This window comes from Heterodontus francisci, unplaced genomic scaffold (genome assembly GCF_036365525.1).
Source record: "Heterodontus francisci isolate sHetFra1 unplaced genomic scaffold, sHetFra1.hap1 HAP1_SCAFFOLD_140, whole genome shotgun sequence".
Taxonomy (NCBI): Eukaryota; Metazoa; Chordata; class Chondrichthyes; order Heterodontiformes; family Heterodontidae; genus Heterodontus; species Heterodontus francisci.
The window spans coordinates 1,366,062-1,392,889 of record NW_027141745.1 but is presented as its reverse complement, the minus strand read 5'-3'; the positions used below and the strand labels follow the sequence as shown (position 1 = coordinate 1,392,889).

Below are 26,828 nucleotides of genomic sequence, written 5' to 3'. Positions count from 1 at the left end.
CATATAAGGCCTGTGTAGCTTTCGAGGGTAACTTGCCAAATCATTGAGGAAACGTAATCACTCAGTGAGACTGTCTGGAGAATCAGAACACAAAGACACACTGACTGGTAATCAGAAGTTCCAAACATTCACCATCGTTGAACTGTGCAGGGAGGGATGTGATGTGTTCCTTGTAAGCATTACAGAATGTGTTTTATAAAAGGTGATCACTTGGAATCAACAAAGAATTTCCATTACCGAAATATATGAAAAGCAGCTCACAGTCTGCAGGACCTCAGAACAGTCACTGTGTGTTTTGCTGTTCTGTTCAACTGAGTGGAAGCGCCTGACAATGTGATGATTTCTGTGACATCAACATACTGCTGTGGGACATTTCACCTCGGACTTTGAACTTAGCTACATAAAATCCATAAGGACATAGTATCGGGGGAAGAATGTGACAGCTTAGTGACTGCAAATAAACTGATCTCTTATTACAAAGACTGACTCACAGTACAAAGATACGGTAATCGGTGAACACTTTCCAAAATGTAAAACCCAAAATCAACAGGTCACGATAAATGACTAAGTTCAAATCAATCAGCAAAGTTAGGTAAAGCAGGAGCATCAATTCTCCCTGTGGTTTCAAAGTAAAATAGATGAACTCCTGAAATGTTCAGGCTGTTTTCTCTACCTGCATATATAGGTTAATGAAACAGCAATACTGTTAATAATCTAGTCAGGCGAGTGAGGCTGTGTTACTGTAAACGGTTAACTCCTTGTGATCCAATCACCAGGAATGTAGCCTCTAATAATGTCATTTGTTAACTCACTATGATTCAATGCAAAGATGAGAGCTGAAGATAGATGGTTGTTTCAATAAACTGACCACTGCAACTCAATAAATAAAAATGAATGTCAGCCTGATATATCCGGGAGTAAATTTAGACCTGGAGAATGAAAATAGCCTGAAGATCGAATGCTGATCAATGAATTAGCACAGCTGAGGTTTCACTATAAAGTTACCACAAGTAGAAAACCTTGAAATGAATTCATTCCCCGGATGTGAAACAGCAACTCTCCTGAAATGGACATTTAACCAAAGAATTCACAAACTATATTGGAACCAGGCTAATAACTCTGATAACTTTGCCATCCACTTACTGGTTTCTGCAGGGATATCGGGTCCTGTCATAATCTGATAGGTTTGTCCCCCGGGGTTATGTTTTGCAGGTATCAAACAGACTGACAATACAGTAAGTATGAGATATGTGTGTTGACAGCAACTGGTTGCCACAGCAACTTGAATTACTCGTACATAATGATGGAGGTTTAAGATGTTTGTTATGGGTCTCTTGTATCTGTGAGAAGCCGGCCAATCCTGTAAATCATAAATACTGTTACATATTCATTGAGAGATACAGCACTGAAACAGGCCCTTCGGAAACCCACTCTGTGCCGATCAACAACCACCCATTTATGCTAATCCTAAATTAATCCCACATTCCCTAGCTGAACTCGGGGCAATTTATAATGGTCAATTTACCGAACAACCTGCAGGTCTTTTGCTGTGAGAGGAAACCGGAACATCCGGCAGAATCCCACACGGTCACAGGGAGAAATTGCAAACTCCGCACAGGCAGTACCCAGACCTAAACCCGGGTCACTGGAGCTGTGAGGCTGCGGTGCAAACCACTGCACCACTGTGCCGCCCTGATTAGCCATTAACATTCTGAAAATGGTGCAAGTAACGAAGGAACATCCAGTAAGCACTGATATTCGGATGTAACTTATGCCACACATGCAGGATCCTATATAAACGTTGAAATTCGAGGATCCCCTTGTCAACACGGTAATTGCCGAGTATCTCTGTCAATAGATAACATTAACGGGACACAATAAATACTGACAGTTGCATGGTCTCCTGTAACGAAAATCTGATGGACACAGAAGATATTACAAGACTCCCAGAAATTCTTTTCAAATGCTGTCACTTCAATGGACAAATTGTATTCATTGATAAGCAATCCCAGAACTGTCTGTCGTTAACATAAATCCGGAGGTCTATTTGTAAATGCTGAGAATGCCCTACGATTCTGTGAAAACTAGTACATAGTCTCACTCCCAGTATTCTCTTGCAAATAAATTCTCGCACCCGAGGGATCCCCTGCACACACAACTCGCAATCCAGGGATGTCATGTAATTGTTCAAATGGCGAGATGCAATTGCCACCAAGAGCCGCGAATATACGTTGTTAAATGATAAAACAAATACAGTAAAGCATGCTTCAGACAGTTACTAACTGGATATTGTAGTGTTTTGACAATTGTATTGTACATATTGTTCATTTGAGGCTACCATGCACACACGAGCCAGCAGATGGCACTGAAAGAGAAAGTGAAAGAAAACAGAGTAAAGAAGACTCCATTGTGTTCAAGAGTTTGCTGACTCGGTCCTCAGTCTTTTCCTCATATGTCTTATTAAACTCTGCTAAACCACAGGCCAGTCCAGAGACCATCAGAGTCGTTGATCCTTACAAGGAACAGGCAGCAGTAATGAGGTGGTTAATGAAACAAAAATACAGTAGTTTACTGAATTAATAGTTGGAGATGGAGGCTCACCAGGAACGAACGAGCAGAGATAGCACAACCTGTGGACACTCTGAACCGCCATATGTATCATAATTTCTATATATACTATATGGCAATTTGAATATACACATTGAAACTCCCAGATCATACGCTTCCAGGCTATTGTTTTCAGATGTTGATCCATTCTCTCCCTCTTTGTAAAGCTACAGGTGCCTGCCAGTCATTGACGCAATAGTAGAGTAACATTGCAAGGAGAATCTTATTGACATCAAACAGAAACCTTGCAGTGGCACAAATAGGTCCCTTGGAAAGTGCCATGAATCACAGTCACTAAACAAACAAGGTCAGCAACATGCTTTCTTCTGAACACGTTATTTGTCAAACCGTGTACTTGCCCAGATATTGCGCAGACATGAATTGAAACTTCCCAAAGCCCAGAATATAATTTGATTGACTGTTCCACTGGTGAAAACTGCACAGCGCAATAGTTACATTGGTATAATACTGTCCATATCTGCCTGTGGATTCTGAACGGTGTCATGCTTGCATTTAAACAGTACTGCTTCCCTCTGCTGGTGAATACTGCACAGTACAATTGTTGCATTGATGCAGCAATACCTCCATTCTTTTGTCGGTATGACAGTGCAGTATTATATTTATATAGTAATGATGAGTGCAAAGACTAAAATAATATAATAAAGTCTACCTCATTTGGTGAATACCAGCTTACACCTCTGGTGGGGTAGACTAAAGAGTGCACTGGCTACATTTTCACAGTGATATCCTCGTCTCTTTGGAATACAGAATAGTGCTTTGCTTATTGTTACGATCAGGTGACGAGGGGTCACACTACACCCCAATTGTCCTTCTTCTCATTTGACCGCAGCAGGGGTTATTCCTTTCTAAACACTGGATGTACTTAACACTCGAGTGAGTGTTTTACCTTTGTCCTTTGTTGTGATCGTAAAAGAAACAATTGGACAAGTTTTCTTGAGTTTAAACAAGGAAGAAGTGAGTTTATTATACTTAATAATTAAACGTTTAAAGTAGGTTGCCAATCCATGAATTTAAAAAAATCCCCTTTTTATAGCAGGTTTTCTTGACATTATGTTTAATATCATAATGCTTACCACCACTGGTAGATCCACTTCCATAAACTGCACCAATGGCTCCAACTGATGCAATATGTGTTTATCCAGTATTTCATAACTGTTTCATGGTCAAGAAAATAAATGTGCACGGCATCTATAGAATGACACATTGAACATCAACTGGCCACTAACCATAAACGGACAGTAGTTTCATAAACTGACCTCCTACGGACAAACTGAACAAGGTCAAATAAACTGACCCCGACCACACATCTAAACTATTCAGAAAATGCTGCGTGACTCACTAACTTAACAGGTCTCTAAAACGGACACATCGCAGCAAAATACATAACCATCGACATTGATTTGTTTTGCGAAATGTTCTCTTCTTTTCTTCTTGTCCTAGATGTGCATCTCTTTAAGGGAGCTGCGGCAAATTGTAGGTGCCTCTCCACTCTCACAGATATGAGGTTGCTTAGCCTGCCCAGTACTCATATTTAGCTTTTACTGTCTCTGCTGACAGATTCTTCTGCACGACTATGCCCTTCAGAAGCAGGAGAACCAAGCCAGCAATACCAATCTGAACAGTCACCCCTCTGACTTCAACACACACCAGTTCAGCATTTAGCACAATGCATGGGAATGATGGTGCGATAGCACAGTCTGTGCAGGGTGAAGTTCACATTGCAAGTGATTAGCACGGGTAGTGGTGAAAGGCACAGTAGAGGACAGAGGAGGCAGGCGAGTGCGCCCTGACCCAAAGATTGCTGAAGAGTGTGGGGAATACCAATTCAATGCCTGGCTGTTCACGCAAAGGAAATTGGAATAGTACCAGCAGAGAACGGTTGCGTGGGTAACCTGTCAAAGACTTTCAACATCATGGATGAGACTATGGAGGAGCCAACAGTCTATGAATGGCACCCGGACGTTCCTGTTCATGGAACGAGTTGCCTGTGTTCTCTGATGAAGAATGTGTTGTCCTCCACGGAAGCTTACTATGCAAGAGCCCTGGTAACCACCAAGGCCAGCTTTGATTGAAACCCAACCTGCTGCTATTGGGGCTTTGGTTTCTACAGTGACGTCCAGCCTCGAATAGTAGTGAAGCAGCGTTGACAGATTTACTGGTTCGAATGGAGAGGAGCTTTGGTCGGATCAGTGGTGTCCTTTAGTTTTCTCTCATGCAGATCAGTGAGAGATAATGCACAGCCCCATGGGATCAGACTGGCGCGACAGCAGCTGCAGGTAGTGTCCTCTTTCAAGAGGGAAGTACATCTGTGCCCTTGACAGACCCTCGTCCCATGCCCATGCACGCACCAGCAATGTAGTCCAGATGCACCAACCAGAAGCCAGTCCCATTCTCGGTCGCACCGCCGAAAATGCTGGTTGTAAATATCTGCAGTAACATTTTAACGACAGCTGCAAGCGTCCACCACGCTGAATTAAAAGGGGCAGCTCTATAATTAGAAAATACCAGCCTTCAAGGGAACACTATTAGGTGGCACATGAATGAATATTAATTTGAGTGCAATTTATTAACGTAATATTAGTCAAACATTTATCCATGTCAATTTGTGCAAAATGTTTTAGTAATAACTTAGGGCCCTCACAGTGTGTGGGCGTGGGAATGCCTCATGCAGGGATTTTCTCTGTCCAGGTGCAGTGGAGATTTGACCTAAATGTAGGGGAAGAATCATCTCCGTGGGTCACTTGGTGCAGGGATGGGAGGAAGGGGTTTGAGTAGCATTTCAATGCAACCAATATTTAATCACTTGTTCTCAGACTTCACATGTTACTCGCTGCTTCACCGTGCAATGCCAGGCACCACGTGGTCAGCTTTCGATGTGGTCTCCAATTCTGCTGCACAATGACAGTGCAGCGACTGGCACGACAGAACCATCTCTCAGTGTGGGCTCCAGGTCTGGCTGCTGATACATGGCAGTGGGAGGGAAATATGAAATAATTGTCAAAGAGGACCACATATCTGCCAATATGATAGGAAAGAGGAAGGTTGAGTCCAGGGTAACTGCTACTGTCGTGAGTCAATAGGGGATCCGGACGCCGAGCACGAACCCATACTTCCTCCAATTCAACTTGCTCGTCCATTACAAATACCCGCTATTCAAAAATACAGGAGCAATTTTAGGGCTGAAAAGTGCTAATATAAAGTTGACGTGTTCATTGAAGCCTCATCGAATCGCCGTTTGTTCTCAACAGAATAGACTACATTGTGAGTAACAAATACCATGTATTCAGTTAGAAGTAGGTACAATTAGATGCTTGCTTCATCCAGAAAGAATGTTTGGGACGCTCTCTGTGAAAAGGGAAGAGTGGAAAGAACAGGTGTTGCATCATTCAACCATTGCATGAGATGTTTTTTGTTGCGAGAGGAGTGATTCTGGGATTGACAGAGGACTAACCAAGAGCTTGACAGAGGGAATAGTGCCTTTGGATTGTTGAATGGGGAAGGGAGGGAATGATGCCTTTATTCGTCACATGGCGCTGGCGGCTGAAATTGCAGAAAACTGTTGAATATGTAGGTGTTGCTGTGGCAAGGCTAACTGGATCATGGCTCTGGTGGTGACGAGAAGGGATGAGGGCGGAATTGCAGGTTACGTGCCTGAAGAAGGGAACTCTTCAGCCGATCAAAGGCAGAAGCCAATTCGGAAATGATGATGTGGAAGGTGGCATCATTGGAACTGCTGTAACAGAGATGTAGATACCTGGAGAAGGCAATAGAGACCTGACACGAAGCAGGATGGGGGAGGTGGGGTGCATAATCGAGCTAGGTCTCTGGGTTGGTGGCTACAGATAGACATTGTGAGCTACCTGCCGATCCTCAGTTTTAGAAATAAGATTTCGAGGAATCGAATTGGGGATGGGTCGTGTAAAGGTAAAGTAGGGCTGGCAGCGAGAAGCAAAGTTAATTCCTTTCAGCTGAGAATGAGGTCAGGAAACTACAATGAAATAGTCATCAATGTTACCAAACAAGATGTCGTGTGCTGGTGGGACGTAAAGGTGTCAAACAACTGGATGGCGAGGCGAGGGATAGCGATGCAGAGAGGCTGCACGTCCTATTCAGAGATACAGGTGTAGGTGGAAGATACATCCTGGTGAAAGATGGACTGCAAAGCGACTGGACATCCCGGTGTGGGATGGAAAAGTACAGACCTGAATATTTTGAATGGGCTAAGTTGCAGATGGTTTGAACATCCTGGTAAGAGATGGACATATTGAGGGTATGGCCGTCCTGATGAGGGATGGACTTGTAGGGATCCAAATTTCCTGAATGGATTGAGCTTTAATAAGATTGATCGTCCTAGTGAGAGATAGAGTTTTAAGAGAATTACATGCTCTAGAGAGAGAAAGAGAAGTTTAAAGGGAATGAACATCTTGGTGAGAGATGTAAATGTAGAGTGGTTGGACGGCCTGGGGAGAGATGAAGTTGAGGGAGTCTACATGTCCTGTTTACAGTGTTGGACTGGATGTCCATGGTGAAAAGGAAAAATTTCTGGACAGAAAACCAGAGCAGCTAAAATCGTGGATGGCTGCAGAAGAAGACAAGGGGACAAAGTGCAATATAAAGAGTTAGGATCCATCGGAAAGGAACAGATTGAAATGTTGAGTCTAACGATGTAGCCTTGTTTGTGGATGTTTGGAGGATTTAGAAGGGGCTGTGCGCGGTCACAGGCACGGGGTGAAGATCTCAAGAGGAAATGAGTTCAAAGATAGTATGGGAAAGGATGACATGATGTTCAGTGGTGGACTCATGGTTTGGGGGAAGTGGAACGATATGTCAGAGAGTTCGTGTCTAGGCTCCCCAAGGTAGAGGTCTTTACAACAAACAACAACAGCGATTCAATTGTCAGCAGGTTTAATGACAATGTCAGGGTTGAGAGAATAAAGTGCTGCACATCACAGGGAGATAGATAAGAGAGAGTAAAGGGGGCGGAATTCATTTCATAAAACTTGCCTCCATCTTAACACAAACCTTCACTCTTTTACTCTCTTCAGTCCCCCTTTTTCCGTGGTTCTGTATTTGCTAAAAGTAATTAATCTCGACTAATATATATTTCTGAAGAAATAGCAATTACTTTCAAAGCTAGTCCTGTGTCTCTCGCCACAGATGATATCTCAGCTGTTAAGTGTTTCCAGCATGATTCGTTTTCAATTCAAATGATGTTCGCCGTCTGCTGGTGGATACGGGTATTTCAGTAAGCCGACGAATCACAAAAATCACAATTTTCTGGAGAGTAATGCATGGTGTAGCTGCTCTCCCGACAGAGTAACAATTGCGCTCTGCTGATGACTAACTGAAATGTTTAAAATTGACAGCAAAAACGCATGAATTTCTGACCAGTTTCTCCTGCTCTCCCAAAATACTCCGGGATAGTGTAGCGCAGGAAAACATTATACTGTATCTCGAAATTGGTGTATATTTAGTCCTTGAACCACAATACAGTCGTTAATATTGACAAAGGCACAAATTCCAACTACAACATTGAATAAATCATTTTAATTATATTTGAAGGTTATTCCCATTGTACATCAACACTTACATTAGAAACTGCAGTAATTTATCCATATCGAGTATGTGGTGGTGGAGGAATAAGTTACAATAAATGCAGATTAAAGAGACAGACCATTTATTTGTCACCTGACGTGTTCTAAACCTTTTTTAACAGGATATGGAAAAGTGAATCGGTTACAAAACGAAGTTTGCATAAACTCTTCATTAATAAGCACCGGTTTTAATCTCTGTAACAGTGTTGGTAATTACATGCGGAGTAATATATCTCAGTACTTGTACAGACAGAGAAATGATCCGAAATCAATTCTGTTTGGTATTTTAATTAAACAGAAAACACGCACCTTCAGACAAAATATAGAGAAAAGCCAAATCTAGTTATTTCAACACAATGTAAAATGATGGTTGATAAAAAATAAAGTGATGTTTATATCGTAAAACAAAGCACAATTATCATGTTCACACTGTTGGGAAAGTTCATGCCGTTCCTTCAGATTTAACACAGAATAACACATCAGTCTGTGATCCACCTCCAGACATCATACACTGGATTTGACGCTGACTTTTACCTGAAAGGACAACAAAAACGACTTGAGAGGTTTACAGCAATGTTAACCACCAAGCAAATACATCAAATACAGTATATGATCACCCCAGAATATTTCTGCTTCAATAAGCCTCCTATTTCTTTTGTAAGTACAGAAAATGTTCTCTTTTTTTTAGAGATACAGCACTGAAACAGGCCCTTCGGCCCACCGAGTCTCTGCCGACCATCAACCACCCATTTTTACTAGTCCTACACTAATCCCATATTCGTACAAGATCCCCACCTGTTCCGACATTTCCCTCCCACCAACGTCTACTGGGGGCAATTTATAATGACCAATTTACCAATCAACTGCAAATCTTTTGGTGGTGGGAGGAAACCCAGTGAAAACCCAGACACAGCGAGAACTTGCAAACTCCACACAGGCAGTACCCAGAATTGAACCCGGATCGCTGGAGCTGTGAGGCTGCGGTGCTAACCACTGTGCCGCCCATCATCTTTCTGATACTTTGGGATCAATATCGATATTCTTAATATCGGAAACAGCTGGGACTGCACACTGTCAGCACAATACACGGAACAAATTATAAAACATTGGTCTTACCAGACTGATGGAGATGTAAGATGCTGAACCACACAGTCAGTACCCATCTTTGGTGTAATGTCTGCTATTGTGAACGTGTCATAGTGAACATCCTCATTGTTTTCAGGAATGGAGGGAGGCATCAAAGCGGGATCAGTGCGGGTCTGAGAGCTGTGGACTGCGGAGGGAAAGATCATGGATTAATGATTGGACTGAAAGCGGGATCAGTGCTGGTCTGAGAGCTGTATACTGTGGAGAGAAAGATTATGGATTAATGATTGGACTGAATGCGGGTTCAGTGCGGGTCTGAGAGCTGTATACTGTGGAGAGAAAGATTATGGATTAATGATTGGACTGAAAGTGGGTTCAGTGCGTGTCTGAGAGCTGTATACTGTGGAGAGAAAGATTATGCATTAATGATTGGTCTGAAAGCGGGATCAGTGCGGGTCTGAGAACTGTATACTGTGGAGAAAAAGTTTATGATTTAATGATTGACTGAAAGCTGGTCCAATGCGGGTCATCTATATACGTATAACGTAAAGGGGACTGGAATTTGTTGGCCTCGGAATGTTTTCCATCTCCATTCACTGTGTTGTTTTTTTTACCGCTGGGTGATAGCAGATGAAATGGATCAGCGAAGACTGAATCAGGCTGTTCAGATTGAGCACCTGGAAGATTTCCAGTCAAAATGTTAGCAAGAGAGATATCACACAGCGAATAACATAAGGGTGTCTTTTCTAAAATATTTCAAGCATTGTTTTGTCTAATTTCCTTTAATCACAACATGTATTTAAATCAACCAGCAGTCTGTGACATCGCCGAGTGGAACGAAATTCAAAGTAGTGACAGAGAGCTGGTGACTGTGGGAGTTTAACTCACCGAGAGTGGAGAGATCACCGCCGGCACTTGTGAAGAGATCATCAGGACTACTGTCCAGCAACAAGTGACCATCCTGAGTGTCAATGGCTCCAGTCTCAACATCATCATAATCACCCGGAACCAGACCTGGGAGGAAGTAATGATTTTCACTGAAATTAAATGGTAATACTGAATACTTAGAATTATATTATTAGACATCAGTCGACACGGGCCAGCCAGGGTAAACTGTAATCTTCAGCCGTAGTGAGATTAGAGGCTGGCGAATGATGGGACCGTGTCGTGTCACGATAGGCGAGTCATAGCTCATGCGATGTTTAAAATGCAGCCTGTAATCGATTGAAAGGAAGGGGCAGTGTAGGATATTGGTTGGGAGACTGACAACCTGTATGTTTGGCAGATGGCAGCAGCCAGAGCAAGGTTGGCGCCCAGGTTTTCGCATGCCTCCATGGAAGTGCTCCTCCAGGCAGCAAGGGCAAGGAGGGAAGCGCTTTTCCATCGGGACCGGAGGAGGAGGCCAGTGAGGCAGGTGGGGAGGGCATGGCAGGAGATTGAGCAGGGAGTGAGCAGCCGTGAGGTAGTCCCATGTAAGAGGTTTCAGTGCAGGAACGGGATCAATGCCCTGATATAGTATGACAAGGTGATTGCAGTGCCTAACATTAATTTGACAGCCTTAAATGTCACAAATGATAAAAATTAAATTAGAGAAGGGGTGCCTCACTCATTTGTTCAGATGTTCCTACACCATGGAGCACAGCTCAGTGCCCACCTTCTTGGAGAAGCACAATCTTCAGTGACACTGCTGTTCCGATATTTGCAGGAAGCAGAGCCTCTGATGGTAAGCCCTCTCTGGTGGGTAGCATCTTCTGCACTCAAGAAGCTGGTTGCGTGCGGCTGTGTGCCCTGCTCATCCACACTCTTTTCCAGCCTCATGATTATTGTCCCTGTCTGGGTGCTGCTGCCCAACTCCTGGGAACTGCAGCTGCTTCCATCTCTCATTCTCCTCCACAATGGGAGGCCTCAAAACCGGCGTGGCGTAGACCTATTGTAAATTGCTGCACTCACTTCTCAAGGTCTCCATTCTTTTTACTTGGTGTAGGTAAGTTTCAGGTCGGAGAGGATGCTCATCCTAAATACCTCTGTTATGATCGCCAAGATAGGTCAGCCTCCAGATTGCCAATACCGCGATACAGTATCTCTCCCCCTCCCTCCAGTGCCACAATGCTTTTCACAGCCAAAACTGACCTTCCTCTGACCTTCCCCCTCCTTATAGATGGCGAGTCTCTGAAAACTGTTGTCGCCTTTCATTAAATTGTGAATGGTTTGGAAAATTGCCATGAATTTCCTGTTTATTGACTCAATTGCCTGCCCAGTGCCTTAAAGTGCAGCCTCCACCCACCAGCTCGGCCGCTGCCAGGAATATCACTTAACAGAGTAAATACGTCGGGCTTCCTTTGCACTGCTATCCAGCGGCAATTTCCCTCCCAGTCTGTCGCCACTGTGTGACAAAATTCTGCCCTCCGTTTTAAAGTCACATCTGTCCCATTGAATCACCCATTCAACATACAAACAAATGTCACATTTCACCGCCCACACAACAGTGTCAGAAATCACAATAATTGAATGTTTCATTCCATTAAAGTATTGGTTGCAATCGGTATTATTCTGCAGACATCCAAATTATTTCTCCTTTCTTAAAAACTAAAATCCCTCAGCAAATCCCCATGCATTCAGCAGCATCATTTTACAGCGATTAAGTTCTGATATATTTAGTTGTTGATTTTAGATAACAGACTGCGTGATGGATTAAAAAAACGTGATGGTAACAAATAAAAATGTACCCACCCTGAATACTGGAGGAGTTCCCTTCAGGATTTTCTGATCCAGGATCCGTATCACCCAAACTGTGACTGGTGTAATATTCAATCCGATGTAGGGACTCAATGGAATCAGCAACTGTTAAACACAAACATGGATGGTTTTTGGAGAGATCGATTGGGACGTTCCAGCAAATAACATAATGCCGTCATCATCTGGTGACAATGTCCTGGGACTTTGTATCTGACACGATTGTGAAACATTTATTACAGGGACTGCAGTAGTTCAAGAGCAACTCGGGATGGACCAAATATGTTGGCTCATCCAGCGAGCAGTTAAAACAATACGCAGTACAGCTGGTGGTTCAGATTTCAGACATCAGAGCAGAGACAATAGTGTAAAACATAATCAGTTCGCACAGTTTCATAATCCAGAATCCCTCCAAACTGTCCGCGTTTCTTTCAATTTCAGAGTCTCAAATGGATGGTGGTGGCTTTAAACCCGAACCCCACCCCGGATAATGGGGCAGAAAAGTGTAAAGAGTGCAAGGAGACGAATAACGGATTTGTTCTTTACTGTTTTTTTTTGCAACCTGAGAAATTAATCTCAATGGTTAAATTGCCCTCCAAATATATCGCAAGACAAAACTTTTATCGATTTGCTAGTGTTGTTGCCCCAGTATTGTGAAACAGAATTTGTAGATTAATGTTAAACTTCAGAATACAAAGTGTTAGGATATGTTTTTTGGAGAAACCACCGACTTCAGTTAAGGAGTTCCTGATGGAGACGTGTTTCTGATCCAGAAATCCAGTCACTTAGAGAAATAAACTGTGTGTCAATGTGACTGTCTCCTCCTGAGAGCAGTGTCTATTTGTGGTCTTGCTTAAATGGAGTAAAATGATATGATAGTTACAAACAAACAGAAATCACGTTCTTTAAGCAGTAGCAATGGGTGGAAATCTTCCCAACCCCATTGCTAATCTTGCGCTACGCACAGATATCGACACACTCGCACTGTGATATGACTCCTTCACCTGGGGATAGCGAGCGGATTTCTGACAGTGTTCAGTCAGTAAACTGACCATTAACATGGGGTAGTTAAGTGGAAGTGACATTTGTCTTGTGAACATTCGGCATGAAATATAAAACACAGACCTGAACGCCGGATCTGATAGGAATCCTTGCCAGGTGGAATATTCACAATCTCTTCATAAATTGCTTGGTATAAACCAGCCGGTGAACCCTTGCCACGAGTGACAGAACCTGTCAGATGGAGGGTGGGAAGATGAAAGTTTAGTTGCAACCCACGAGCGTTGAACAGTAAATTATCTGCGAACACATCCAAATCACAGAGACGGAGAAAGTAAAGGGACAAATTCGGGTACAGTGAATGCGGAGTAGTTTTGTTGTGCGTATTTTCGTGCATGTCTATGTGTCAATTTTACTGCATATCCCTATGTTCACCTGCAGCAGACTGAGGACAAATGTGTTGACTGAGGAAAAAATTTCAATCAAGTTTGTTAGAAGCGATCTCTCCCTAACAAAGCCATGCTGACTGTCCCTGATTAATGCCTGCCTCTCCAATTTGAGATTAATCGGGTTCCTCAAAATTGTTTCAATATTTTCCCTTCCACTGACGTTAGATTCACCTGCCTGTAATTACCTGGTTTTCCCCTGCTACCCTTCTTGACTAATGGTACGACATTCACTGTCCTTAAATCCTCTGGTCCATCTCCTGTGGCCAGCGAGGATTTGAAAATGTATGTCAAAGCCCCTGCTTGATCTTCCCTTACCTCACTTAACAGCCTAGGTCACATCTCATCTGGGCCTGGGGATTTTTCTATTTTAAGCCCGCTAAAACAACAAACACTTGCTGCCTTTCAATGCTAATTTGTTTAAGTACTTCACAAACTCGCTCCCTGATCTCGACACCGCCATCGTCCGTCTCCATGGTGAACACAGATGAAAAGTAATCCATTAAAGCCGAATTTACGTCCTCTGCCTGCACATTGCAGACGGCCATTTTGATCCCTAATCAGTCCCATTCTTTCCCTGGTTATCCTCTTGCCCTTGATATACTTTTAAAAAATGCATTGGGCGTTCCCTTGATCTTCCTCACCAGTGTTATTGCATGCCCCCTCTTCGCTCTCCGAATTCAATTTTTAAGTACCCCCTATACTTTCTGTACTCCTCTCGGGAGTCCGCTGTTTTTCAGCGCTCTGAATCTGCCAGTAGCCTCCTTTTTGCTCCTTATCCAATCCTCCATATCCCTTGACACCCACAATATCCCTGGAATTGTTCGTCCAAACCTTCAACTCTATGGGAACATGTTAGCCCTGAACTCTCAATATTTCCCTTTTGAAGGTAAGAGCCAATGGGATCCAGGGCAATTTGACAAATTGGATCCAAAATTGGCTGAGTGGTAGGAAGCAAAGAGTAATGGTCGAGGGTTGTTTTATTGAATGCAAGCCTGTGACCAGTGATGTACCACGGGGATCGGTGCTGGGACCCTTGCTGTTTGTAGTGAACATTAATCATCTAAACCTGAATATAGGAGGTATGAGGAGTAAGTTTGCAGATGATGCAAAAACTTGTGGTGTCGTAAATAGTAAGGAAGAAAGCCTTAAATTACAGGACGACATAGATGGGCTGGTAAGATGGGCAAGGGAGCGGCAAATTGAATTTAATCCTGTGAAGTGTGAGGTGATGCATTTTAGGTGGAGTAATAAGGCAAGGGAATATACAATGGATGGTAGTACCATAGGAAGTACAGAGAGTCAGAGGGACCTTGGTGTACTTGTCCATGGATCACTGAAGGCAGCAGCATAGAAAGATAAGGTGGTTCGGAAAGAATATGGGATTCTTGCTTTGATTAGCCAAGGCACATAATATAAGAGCAGAAAGATTATGATGGAGCAGCATAAAACGCTAGTTAGGCCACATCTGGAGTACTGTGCACAGTTCTGGGAACTGCACTGTCGGAAGGATGTGATTGCACTGGAGCGGGTGCAGAGGAGGTTCACCAGGATGTTGCCTGGGTAGGAGCATTTCAGTTATGAAGCGAGACTGGAAAGGCTAGGGTTGCTTTCTTTAGAGCAGAGAAGGCTGAGGAGGGAATATGATTGAGGTATACAAAATTATGAAGGTATTGATAGGATAGATAGGAAGAAAACTTTTCCCTTAGTGCAGGGGTCGGCAACCAGGGGGCATCGTTTTAAGGTAAGGGGAAGGATATATCGAGGTGATTTGAGGGGAAAAGTATCACTCAGAGGATGGTTGGAGTCTAGAACACATTGCCTGAAGAGGTGGTAGAGGCAGGAACCCTCACAACATTTCAGAAGTATTTAGATGAACAATTGAAATGCCATTGCATACAACACCATGGGCCAAGTGCTGGAAAATGGGATTAGAATAGATAGGTGCCTGATGGCCGGCAGAGATACGCTGAGCCGAAGGGAATGTTTCAGTGCTGAATAACTCTATTAATCTATGACTCTATGACCTGATCTCCTGCTTGTGATCGTTTGTAAACGACTGCCTGTCTAGTGAGGTTACAAGGCTCGATCTTATCAGCTTTAGGACTGTCTTGTAACAGAGCCTGTTCTGGTCGGGTCCTTGGTAGTGCTAGGCGCCTATGCTGTCCCAGTTACAGAATCTTTCTTTAGAGAGAGAGGTCTATTTCTATAGGAACTTTACATTATTATGAAAAGTGTCATTTATTAAGCGTCCCATTTCTTATAATAAATCAGGAGTGATTTGGATGGGTGAAATATGAGTGGAAGCGTCGTTTTGGAATGTTGAAGCACCGCTGGTGAATACAGAAGGTCCTATACAAGTATCACCTGTCAAAATAACAGTCAGACACGGTTAGACAGCTCGATATTGGATGCCCAGAGCCGGAATCTGAAAGGCTGGAACTGATAACCAATGGATGAAGGAAGATTAACAGACAAATAAATAGTTGAATGCACAGCTTAAAAAGTTGAATTAAATTTCCGGATCCTTTGTTACAATAAGTAAATTCTTCCAGAGTTTCATGTATGATGTGCTGAACTCTCACAGTGAATGTGGACACTTCAAATCACTCTCCATTTTAAATGTCACATTTTACTAAATCCAGAGCACATTGAATGGAGAAAATCAGCAAAAAAAAAAAAAAAAGTGTTTCTAACAAGGCCACTTGACAGTCCATAGAAATCTGCAAGGAACGAGAGTTTTGCATGCATATGACACAATATCTGGGATCTTTCGTTGGATCCGCGGGAAGATATGAACCTCACCTCTTCTGATTGACTTTTTCTGTATAACCACCATCAGTGAGATCAACACACAGAATAGCAGGACTCCGAAGCAGACCGCAACTAGGATGGAAGTAGTTTTATATCCCTGTTCTTAATGACAATAATACAGAAAGGTTTAACACATACACAGTCCGTCTTGCACAATAACATATTTACAAAAGGGAGTTAATAATTATATCCACTGCTTCCGGGCAATGAGTCAGGCTGAACATTCCGCAATATGTGTGGTGCACATTGCACCAGAGGGAGCCAGTCTAAATTACAGAGACAGTGCCCCCATGTTTCTGATGAGAACACGACAGTTCAGGTACAGCCAGAATCTGGAATTAGCTGAATTTCAACCAGACCATTTGAAATATGCGGTGAGGAAAAGATATTCCAGTCAGTGAGAAAGTGCTCATAGCATCTTGAGAAAATGACTACAATACCAATTCAACTAATTCAAACCCTAACGCTGGCGAGGATACTAATAATGGTAAGTACCTGCAGATGTGGACGGGACAGCAATTGGAGGCACATCGAGCCCTGAGGAGTATATTGTACAAAAGGTTCAGGAGGATGAAATTTCAGCACTTTCCATTTAAACAATAAATACTGTTCTTAATTTCCGGAACTAGTGAGTCAATTCAACAAAACAATGAACCCTAACCCCACTCTCCAAACCCTGTCACCCTCACCGGAACAAATCACACTGGCATCTTCCTTGTGATCACAGTCAGACTGAGCCGGCGATGAAGAAGGACAGTCGGCCAGAGAAGATTCGCTTCCAGTGCATTTCACCTCATCCAGCCAGATAACACCGTCACCCTGGGAGAAAGTAGCTCCTCCTGGGGCCAAAAGAGCGTGACCACAATCCAGCTGTCTGCAGACAACATTGGCATCGGCCATATCCCAGGAGTCATCACACACCGTGCCCCAGCTGTTATTGCACAATATCTCAACTCTCCCGGAGCAGTTGGTGTTACCTCCAAACAGGCGCAACCAATGTCCAGAATCTGGCAAAGAGAATCAATGGTTATTATTGATGTAGTATAAGAATGGAGTACATGTCAGATAGTTGGTATAATAAAGAGGAAGTAGCACCTGGTGAAAGCCCACGTTTACAATCATATTCTCGAATGCAGTCCTTTGATCTGTGGTGCTGCTCCTTAGTTACTTTTGCTTCTGTTTAGAAGAGAAACATGCTGACTGTATCAGACACCAATGTTTGAAATGACACTCGCACATTTCGAGGTTTGTTGTGTTACCTGAACAAACAACACCAGCATCCTCCCTGTGTTCACAGTTGTGTTTACCCCACGGTTCTTTTTGACACTGCCAAAGGAACGATTCGTGTGAAATACATTCCATCCCATCGAGCCAAATGGGTCCGGATCCTTCTCCGAATGACTGAGCATAATAATCGATAGAACTGAGGGGACCGCACTCTAACTGTTTGCAGATCACTTCTGCATCAGGTCCATCAAGTGAATCCGAGCACACTGTTCCCCAGGTGCCATTGTAGAACACTTCCACTCTCCCCTCACAGCGATGCTTCCCATTCACCAGCCGCAGCTCTTTGTGCTCTGTCAATGACACAAGAAATATCCAGGTAGTTAGATTGATAACTCGTTGTATGTTCATACTGCACAGCTCAACACATGCTGCACCGGTTGTGTTCACTGATTTCCAGTAATTATTTCAGAAAAGCGATAGAAAAAACACCGACAGCCCATAAAGTAATAAAGAATAATCAACACCGATTTCACAGCAGAAATGACAAACAACGTTATTGAATTCTTTGAAGAAGTTACAGAAAGATAACAGGGATAATGCAGTCGATGCAATTTGCATGTTTTTTTTTCAGAAGGCCTCTGACAAGGATCATGACTGGGGTCAGAGCCTGTGAAGTCAAGAGATCAGTGGAAGAATGATAGGAAACCAGCTACAAAGCACACCGTCCGGGTACAATGTGGTAACCCAGAATGGTGGAAGTTGGGAAGTGGTGTTTCACAGGGCTGGGGTCACTGCTGCTCAACATTTACATGAACGATTTGGATTTAGACAAGGGAGACTTAATTTCAAAATTTAAGAGGACAGCAATTTGGGGATATAGTTAACACTAAGAAAGAAAGAGACAAAATACGGGAAGACGTTAATAAACGGGCCGAATGGGCATACAATTGCCAAATAAGTTGAATAGAGATACGTCTAAGGTGCTCAGTGTTGACAGGAAGAATAAAGAGGGCACGTACTTCTTGTAAAATAAGAGTGAAAATGAAATAGATCAGCAAAGAGACCTCGGGATACAGAGGCACTAATAACTTCTGAAGTGACAGAGGCCGAAGCTAGTGATCATAAATATAGGATAATCACGAATAAATCTAAAAAGAAATTCAGGAGAATTTTTTTTTTTTTACCGAGGGAGTGGTTTGAATTTTGAATTCCGAACACATGCAATTGCTGAGGTGATTTGCACTGATGCCTTCAAGGTAAAGCTATACAGGTACATGAGGCAGAAAGAAGCGAGAGGATATGCAAAGAGTGTTAGGTGCAATGATGTGGGGTGATACTCGTGGGCAACGTAAACACCACATTGACCAGTTAGTCCGAATGGCCCGATTCCGTGCTGTCCATTGTATGTAATTCGAAGTCATATCTTCCCTGTGAAACCACGTGCACATCACTACGGAAAATGGGCACATGGTAGCACCGTTACCTGAACACATGATCCTCACATCTTCTTTATGAGAACAGTCGTGGTTACCCCACGATGCTGAGGGACATTCCCAGAGTAATGATTCGTTACTGGAACACTTCAGTTCATCCAACCAAACTGGCCCTGAACCTGGTCCACAAGATGCAGGAAGTGCCAGGTCCAATGCCTTTCCACATCCCAGCTGTTTGCAAACCACGTCAGCGTCCGCCAGATCCCAGGAATCATCACAAACTGAGCCCCAAGTCCCATTGTAATAAATCTCCACTCGGCCAGTACATGGGCTTCCACCGTCAGAGAGCGTTAACTGCACGTGGTCTGTTGGATAACAGTACATGAGGATTATACTTTCAATAGAAATTCACATCATCACTCAATACAACTGATTTTACCATCACCAGCACAAAAATTGAAGGTTAAATGTACCTGTGACAGGTAAATAAAACTATACAACAGAATATCTGTTTACACTTACTTCTTACATAGAATGTAAAGAACAGCAATGTTTCAGATATGCTATAACATCTGGCTTTGACAAGTTCTGATCTCCAGTTCCCCTTTCATGTTTTGAACGCTGTGTACGGTGTCAAACAGGCAATCACTCACACGATTAACAGTTAATTTATACTCATGTTATATAACTGTATCTGTTCCTTGTCCATGTATGTTACCCTTATTTGTTATCTTGGTCAGACATTTACTGTCATCTCCTATTTCCCTCATCTTCAATTTCAAGTGACTTGCATTTATCTAGCGCCATTAACGTAATTAAACATCCCAAGGCGCGATACAGGAGTGATATCAAAGAAATTTTAACACAGAGCACCGAAAAATATATTCGGTCAGATGACCAAAAGCTAAGTCAAAGAGTTAGTTTTTATGGAACGTCTGAAAGCAGGAAAGACTGGTTGACAGGCAGATATATTTAAGGAAGTAATTCTAGAGCATGTGACCTTCGCAAATGAAGGCACGGCTGCCAATGGTGCACAATTAAAACCAGAAATGCTCAAGAAGCCACAACTGGGAGCTGCCAGTCTCGAGCCGATTGCAAAGACAGGAGCTGTGAGGCCAGGAAGGGATTTGAAAACAAGGATGAGAATTTAAAACCACTCATTGCTGGGCAAAGTAGGTCAGTGAGCAGAGGGCAGATGCCTGAGTGGCAAATGGTCGAGACAGCGGAGCTTGCAGAGGTTGTAACGAGTGAAGCCAGCCAGGAGCGCATTAGAATCATCGAGTCTGGAGGGAACAACGCTATCAACAAGACGAGATAAGGGCAAATGCGGGTGATGTCATGGAGGTGAAAATAGACAGTGTTAATGAGGATATGGAGATTTGATAGGAGGATCACCCTGGGGTCAAATATAACACCAAGATTACAAGCTGTCTGGCTGAGTGACAGACAGTTGGCATGGCGAGAAATGGAGTTGGCAGCAAGGAAACATGCGATGGGGACTGATGGTTTCTATCTTTTCAATATTGAGTTGGAGGAATTTTCTGCTGATGCAGTACTGAATGTCAGCCTGGAATTCTGACAGTGTACAGGCATTGGAGTGCTCAAGAGTGTTGAATGTGAGGAGAGTTGGATACAGTGAGATACATGTGGAAGCTGAGGCTGTGTTTGCGGATATCACTGAAAGGCAGCATGTAAATGAGTAATGAAGTGTCAAAGGGTAGATCCTTTGGTGACACTATAGGTGACTTTGCAGGAGCGGGAAGAGAAGCCATTGCAGGCCACTTTCTGACCATGACTGTATAGACAATACTAGAACCAGCTGAGTGCAGTCCCACCCAGCCGGGTGTTAATGGGGAGGAATTGGAGAAGTATTTCATGATCAATCATATCAAAATTTGAGACAAGTCAAGAAAGAGGAGGTGGAATAGTTTATATTTGTCATAATCACTTCGGATGTCATTTGCTTTCGTCCTGTGGTGTGGATAGAAAATTGATTTGCGGAATTGAAACATGCAGCTTCAGATAAGATGAGCATGGATTTAGATTAGATTAGAGATACAGCACTGAAACAGGCCCTTCGGCCCACCGAGTCTGTGCCGAACATCAACCACCCATTTATACTAATCCTACACTCATCCCATATTCCTACCAAACATCCCCACCTGTCCCTATATTTCCCTCCCTCCCTCCCACCTACCTATACTAGTGACAATTTATAATGGCCAATTTACCTATCAACCTGCAAGTCCTTTGGCTTGTGGGAGGAAACCGGAGCACCCGGAGAAAACCCACGCAGACACAGGGAGAATTTGCAAACTCCACACAGGCAGTACCCGGAATCGAACCCGGGTTACTGGAGCTGTGAGGCTGCGGTGCTAACCACTGCGCCACTGTGCCGCCCACAGTGGGAGGTGACAACACATTCAAGGACATTGGCGAGGTACGAACAGTTGGAGCTGGGGCAGTAACCTGCATGGACAGGTGGTCAATGGTTCCTTTCTAAGGAGAGGTGTGATGACTGCTGATTTGAAGGAGAGGAGCCTGAACATGTAGAGAGAGAGAGAGACAGAGAATCTTTAATATTGCCAGCTAACATGGAACCCAGGAAGGGAATGTTTGTGTTCAGTAGTTTAATAGAAATAAGGTGCAGACAGCAAAATGTGGATACCATCAACAGCACAGGTTCAGAGAGAGAGTGAAGGATTCTAGGAGAGAAACAAGAAATGTGAATTCAGGGTGATCGTATGGGATGGGGGTGGGAACTGATAGGACGTTAGACCTGATGGGTTGGGGAAGAAAGGGAAGTAGTGGAGGTGACTGAACGGATGTTTTTGAACTTTGTGACAAAAAGTCTATGAGCTCCTCTCACTTATGTTTGGAGTCCAGGGTGGACGAGGCAGGGGAGTGGTTCAGGAGGAAGATTTATGATGGAGATTATTTGCTGTGCGTTTCCTTTGCCTTCCTGGATAATCTTTGTCAAACAGAAGGTTTTAGTGAAGATGAAGAGGACCCAATGATGCTTTATGTGATTGATCCATTCAGGATTATATTAACAGATAGTTCCCCACATGTCACCGTGCCTTTCTGTTTTTTAATTATTTCAGGGAATGTTGGTGTCACTGGCAAGACCAGCAGTTTAATCCACGCTATTTATTACTTCATTATTACTTTACTACTTCATTTCATATTGGAGAATGTAAGGTCCACAAGTTCTACCCTTAAACATCAGCCTTGCAATATGCAGTATCTTCGTGCAGAACTACGTTCCAGGGTTGTGTTGATTATTACATTATCATAAATCAATTTAATATTAATAGCATAAGAGAATCACTTACCTTTGTAAGGATGGGACTCTGTCTTTGACAAGGAATATATTTGAGCAATTTTAGAGACATAAACCGCATGTCTGAACAGAGAATATGCAGACCTGCCTGTCCAGCCGGACTGCTGCAATTATGTTAAATGGGCAAACGAAACTTGTGAGGCACATTAGCAATTGCTATTGTCTGTAAAAAATCAATGAACTAACCGACTAATTCTATCAATATATGACTGTTGGACCGGACCAAAGAGGGCAGAAAACAGGATCTCTCTGCAAAATGTTGGACAGCATCAGGAAGCGCCTATGGGCAATTGAACTCCAGATGTGCAGACCTCCTGGATGCACAGAAACCAGTATTTAATATGGACTGGACAAAAATGATTGGACTAATTGCGTCAGGCACTTTGGAGAATAAACATCAGCGATGTGACCCATCAGATACAGAAGTAGAAGACAAGGAGAAGACACATGGCTTCTGAAGGTGGGCATAAATGTTGGGTGGAGCTTAACAACTACCTAACTGAAGAACAAGATGACATACTCTACTCTGTCCAGTGACTGAGTGTGTAATAACCATTCAGCACTGTAAACTTCTGACGTGAAACGCTGGAATGTATTGTTTTCCGCTGTTCCCGAAGAAATAATTCACTGTAACCAATCGGTATGAAATCTGAATCATTAACTATCTCATATGTTGTAAGTTCCACTCTGTCGTATGGAAATAAATGTTCATTGGAATAACCCGAAAACATCTGCCCACACTTACACTCTGCATAACGCAACATCCCCAGAACACATGCCTGCATTGACATGCTACACAATGAAACTTTAAAGCGTATAGTCCAAAACATCTGTCTACTTTTAAACACAACATAATGAAACTTACACCATAACAACTCCCACACAGCTACCTCCACTTATATACTGTACAGTAGAACTGATTGCAAGCTCGACGCCGGATTTGATACCAGAGCTGAGAATCCAATTCCGTATTCTCTTTATCATAAGGCCGTTATCGTTCACCTCTATCATCATTCACCTCCCTTCCTGCCTCAGCCCATCTGCTGCTGAAATGCTCACCCATGCTTTGTTTCCTGCAGAACCGAATATTTTAATGTTCTCCTGGGCGATCACCCATCTTGCATCCTCCAGAAACATCAGCTCATCCAAAGTTTTGTTGCCTGCCCTACATGAAGCCCCTCTCAGGAACACCGTGGCACTCTACGATCTATTGGTTTCCCCGCCATCAATACCTCGTGTTTCCAATTATGATCTTCATGTTCAGCCACCTTCATGCTCTCCCCCTGCATCAGTATAACCGTCTCCAGCCTGAAACATTTCAGGAACTCTGCTTTTCTCTGAATACAGCTTCTTGTACTTCACCCACTTCAATTGCCTACAACTTTCAGTTTTGCCTTTAACTATCTAACCCCCAGATCTGAATTTCCACCAGAAATATTTCCGTGTCTCCGGCTCTTCAAATACAAACATCTGACTAAGAATTTAGTCACCAACTGTAACATCTCTTTGTTTGGTTCTGTGTCAGTTTTCTCTCCCTTTACATTCCTGTTAAACCCCTTGTGATGTATGTGTTGATTGGAATTTCTGTAATAAAAACGTTCTTGTTGTTTAATTGTGTCCGTGTCCTCTCTCTCTGCACACCACCCCCATCCAGCCCCAGCTCCCCGACCGCCCACCATCCTCACCCACTCTCCTCGAGTGAAATGACTGGCTTGAGACACCCAGGAACAAGTAACCTAGATTATCACTTTTCTCAGCAGATTAGACATTTCACTTCTTTGTTTTTGTAAAAGCAGTGAAGAATATGTTTACCTGAACACAGGACACCAACATCCATACTGTCAGTGAGAGACGAATTCAATGTGAATAAGCTGCAGTTCTGGAGCTGCAATTCGTTTCCTTCACACTGGACATCATTCACACAGACGGGTCCTTCACTCTCTCCGTCCTTTGAATAGTTATAAGCGGCTGTCGCTTCACCGCAACCCAGCTGTGTGCAGACTACGTTGGCATCATTCAGGGTCCAGTGTCTATCTTGCAATCTCCCCCAGCTGCCATTGTGGTAAATCTCCACTCGCCCATCACACCAGCTTCCCCCGTTAGTCAGCCTTAGTGACCAATTTTCATCTACAATATGAAACACATTGAGAATGTCGAAACTGAAGCAAAATATCTCAGAATTTACTGCCACCAGAAATGTCATTAATTTTAATGGTTGCTATTTCTGTCATCATTGTTCAGAAGGCTTGTTGAAAGATCTTCTTCACCATTACCTTTTCTCAGTAAATACATTTCAGAGACGTACCGAGCAGATTACGGTTGCTGAAATGGGGACAGAGGGTAAAATGAACTGGGGGTGAGACCCGAGGGACTGAAGGTCGTCCTCCTGTCCACATGTACTGATATTTCCAGCTCTCGCCCTGTACTTGAAAATATCATCAACCTTTCTTCCAATTTATCCTCCTTATCTTCACATGGTCCATCTTCAACTCTTCTGTTCTCTTCTTCAAAATCTCTGTCTCTGATTCTGGGGATAGGTTATTAACTAATATAAAGAATAAACCCACTGACTGTCACAGTTACCTGTCCATGCTTCCTCACCCCTCAATTATTCGAATGACTCTATCACATTTTTTCACTTGCACCACGGCAATGTATCTGTCTGGTGATTCAACCTTCCATCCCAGTGGTTCCAGATATGTCTTCCTTTTTCCTCAACCGAGGACTCTCCTCACATCCTCATCCACCCACCATGGTTGACAGGGCCCTCAAGCACGACCATTCCATTCCCCATGCTTCTGTTTTCACCCTTTCCCCCCTCCCAGAACCATGATAGGATCCTGATTCTCCTCATCTTCCACTCCATCAGCTTCCATATTCAACAGACCATCGTCCACCATTTCCAACACCTTTAATGTGATGCCACTACAAAGCACATCTTCCCCTTCCTTCCAATTTTAACGTTCTGAAGGGACCTTTCACTCTGTGGCACCCTGATGCCCTCTTCAATCATTGTCAACACCCCTTCCCACAGGACCTTCCCATGAATGCGCAGGAGGTACAACCACTGCCCTGTTACCTCCACCTTTCTCACCATCCAAGCCCCCAAATACGGCTTCCAAGTGAAACAGCGATTTTCTTGTCCTGCTTTCTCTTTAGTATACTGCACTCACTGTATTGACTGATCATGATACCGTCTCCTTTACATTGGGACACCAAACATAATAGAGTGCTTACTTTGCACAACATTTTTGTTCAGTCTGCAAGCTTTACCTTTAGCTTCCAGTTACCTGTCCTTTTCATTCTTTATTCCGCTCCCACACTGACCTCTCTCTCCTCTTTCTCCAACACAGTTCCAATGAAGGTTAACGTAAGTTTGAGAAACAGCACTTCCTCTTTCCACTAGACTCTTTACAGGCTTATGGAATGAACACTGAATTCAGCAATTTCAGATCAGATTCCCTCCTCTTTTTTTCTTTTTTTGGACGATATTTTGCCTTCCAATTTGCAGCTCCTCTTGAAATGTGGTTTTTACTTGGCCCATTCCGATCTATTTTTGCCTTGCACTGTCCCATTTACCATTTAATCTCTCCTGTCTTCCACCATATCACAGATTGTTCCTTTCGCTCTTTCCTTGCTTTCCCCTTTCTTTAAAAACTGTTAAATCTCTAAGTTCTGATGAAAGATCTGCAAACTGTAAGGTTGATTCTGTTTCTTTCACCATAGATGCAGCCAGAACGTCTGAGTATTTTCAGCACTTACTGTTTTTATTACCTCTATTTTAAATTGTGAAACGTGGGAGCAATTTGCGTTGAGCAATGTCTCACGTACAGCGATCAGATAACAGAGCAGATAATCTGTTATAACAGGGCGCGGGTTGAGGGATAACTGGGAGAATTGTAATTTACATCAAGTTTGTGAAATAATCAAAGACATGGCATATTGGTGAAACAACGAGTTACTTCACTCGCTGTCATTTTAATGCCCTTGATGCAATGGAAATTAAAATTTATCTCATGTTATTTAGCTGGAAACAAGTTCACAGTGTTTTCTATTGTCCAGCTGATCTTTGCAGAGACTTCCATGATAATTCATATTTGAACGGCCAACATTGATCACAGTTTCAATGCTCGAGCAACATTTCTATGCTATGACAGTGGTCCTGGGAGCAAATTGCTGATTCTATGCCCCTTGAATAATGCCCTAGATTTACCACAAAAGTGATATTATATGAGCGATTAGTACTAATCAATAGACATTGTATGTATTCAATGTTTACTGGAGTGAAGCTCTTTGATTCATTTGTAATTTAATTTAGACACTTAAACCCACAAACACATCTCGGAATCTTAGTGTCAAAGGAAGCATGGGATCAGCAAAACTAGTGAATCAGCGACCTGTGGAAATAGTCAATGATGCTTGACAGCAGAACAATTGGTGTATTTCAGTTCAATTGACTGAGATGACTCACCCGTACAGATGACACTGGCGTCATTTTCATGTGAGCAGCTAAACTGATCCCAGG

The 26,828-nt window shown here is 43.1% G+C and overlaps 1 protein-coding gene across 1 annotated transcript; it reads right to left on the bottom strand.

Moving 5' to 3' along the window:
- Window positions 1–1,864: 1,864 nt before the first annotated feature.
- On the bottom strand, window positions 1,865–26,817 carry LOC137364615 (antigen WC1.1-like). Its single transcript, XM_068027707.1, has 9 exons — window positions 26,775–26,817; window positions 24,116–24,430; window positions 19,011–19,325; window positions 17,560–17,877; window positions 17,396–17,476; window positions 16,990–17,307; window positions 16,796–16,837; window positions 16,372–16,402; window positions 1,865–1,916 (listed from the first exon to the last, which is right to left on the bottom strand). The coding sequence occupies exons 2-9, from the start codon at window positions 24,138–24,140 to the stop codon at window positions 1,865–1,867; spliced, it is 1,182 nt and encodes a 393-aa protein (XP_067883808.1). The 5' UTR covers window positions 24,141–24,430; window positions 26,775–26,817.
- Between the last annotated feature and the right edge of the window lie 11 nt (window positions 26,818–26,828).

What these genes read in the sequence shown, in the direction of transcription:
- LOC137364615 (XM_068027707.1), bottom strand. Translation starts at nt 24,140, where the DNA reads ATGGATGTTGGTGTCCTGTGTTCAG. An exon ending in TGTTGGTGTCCTGTGTTCAG is followed by an intron (nt 19,326 to 24,115) that starts GTAAACATATTC and finishes GTTATCCAACAG; the next exon opens with ACCACGTGCAGTTAACGCTC. An exon ending in AAAACTACTTCCATCCTAGT is followed by an intron (nt 1,917 to 16,371) that starts TGCGGTCTGCTT and finishes TGTGTCCATCAG; the next exon opens with ATTTTCGTTACAGGAGACCA.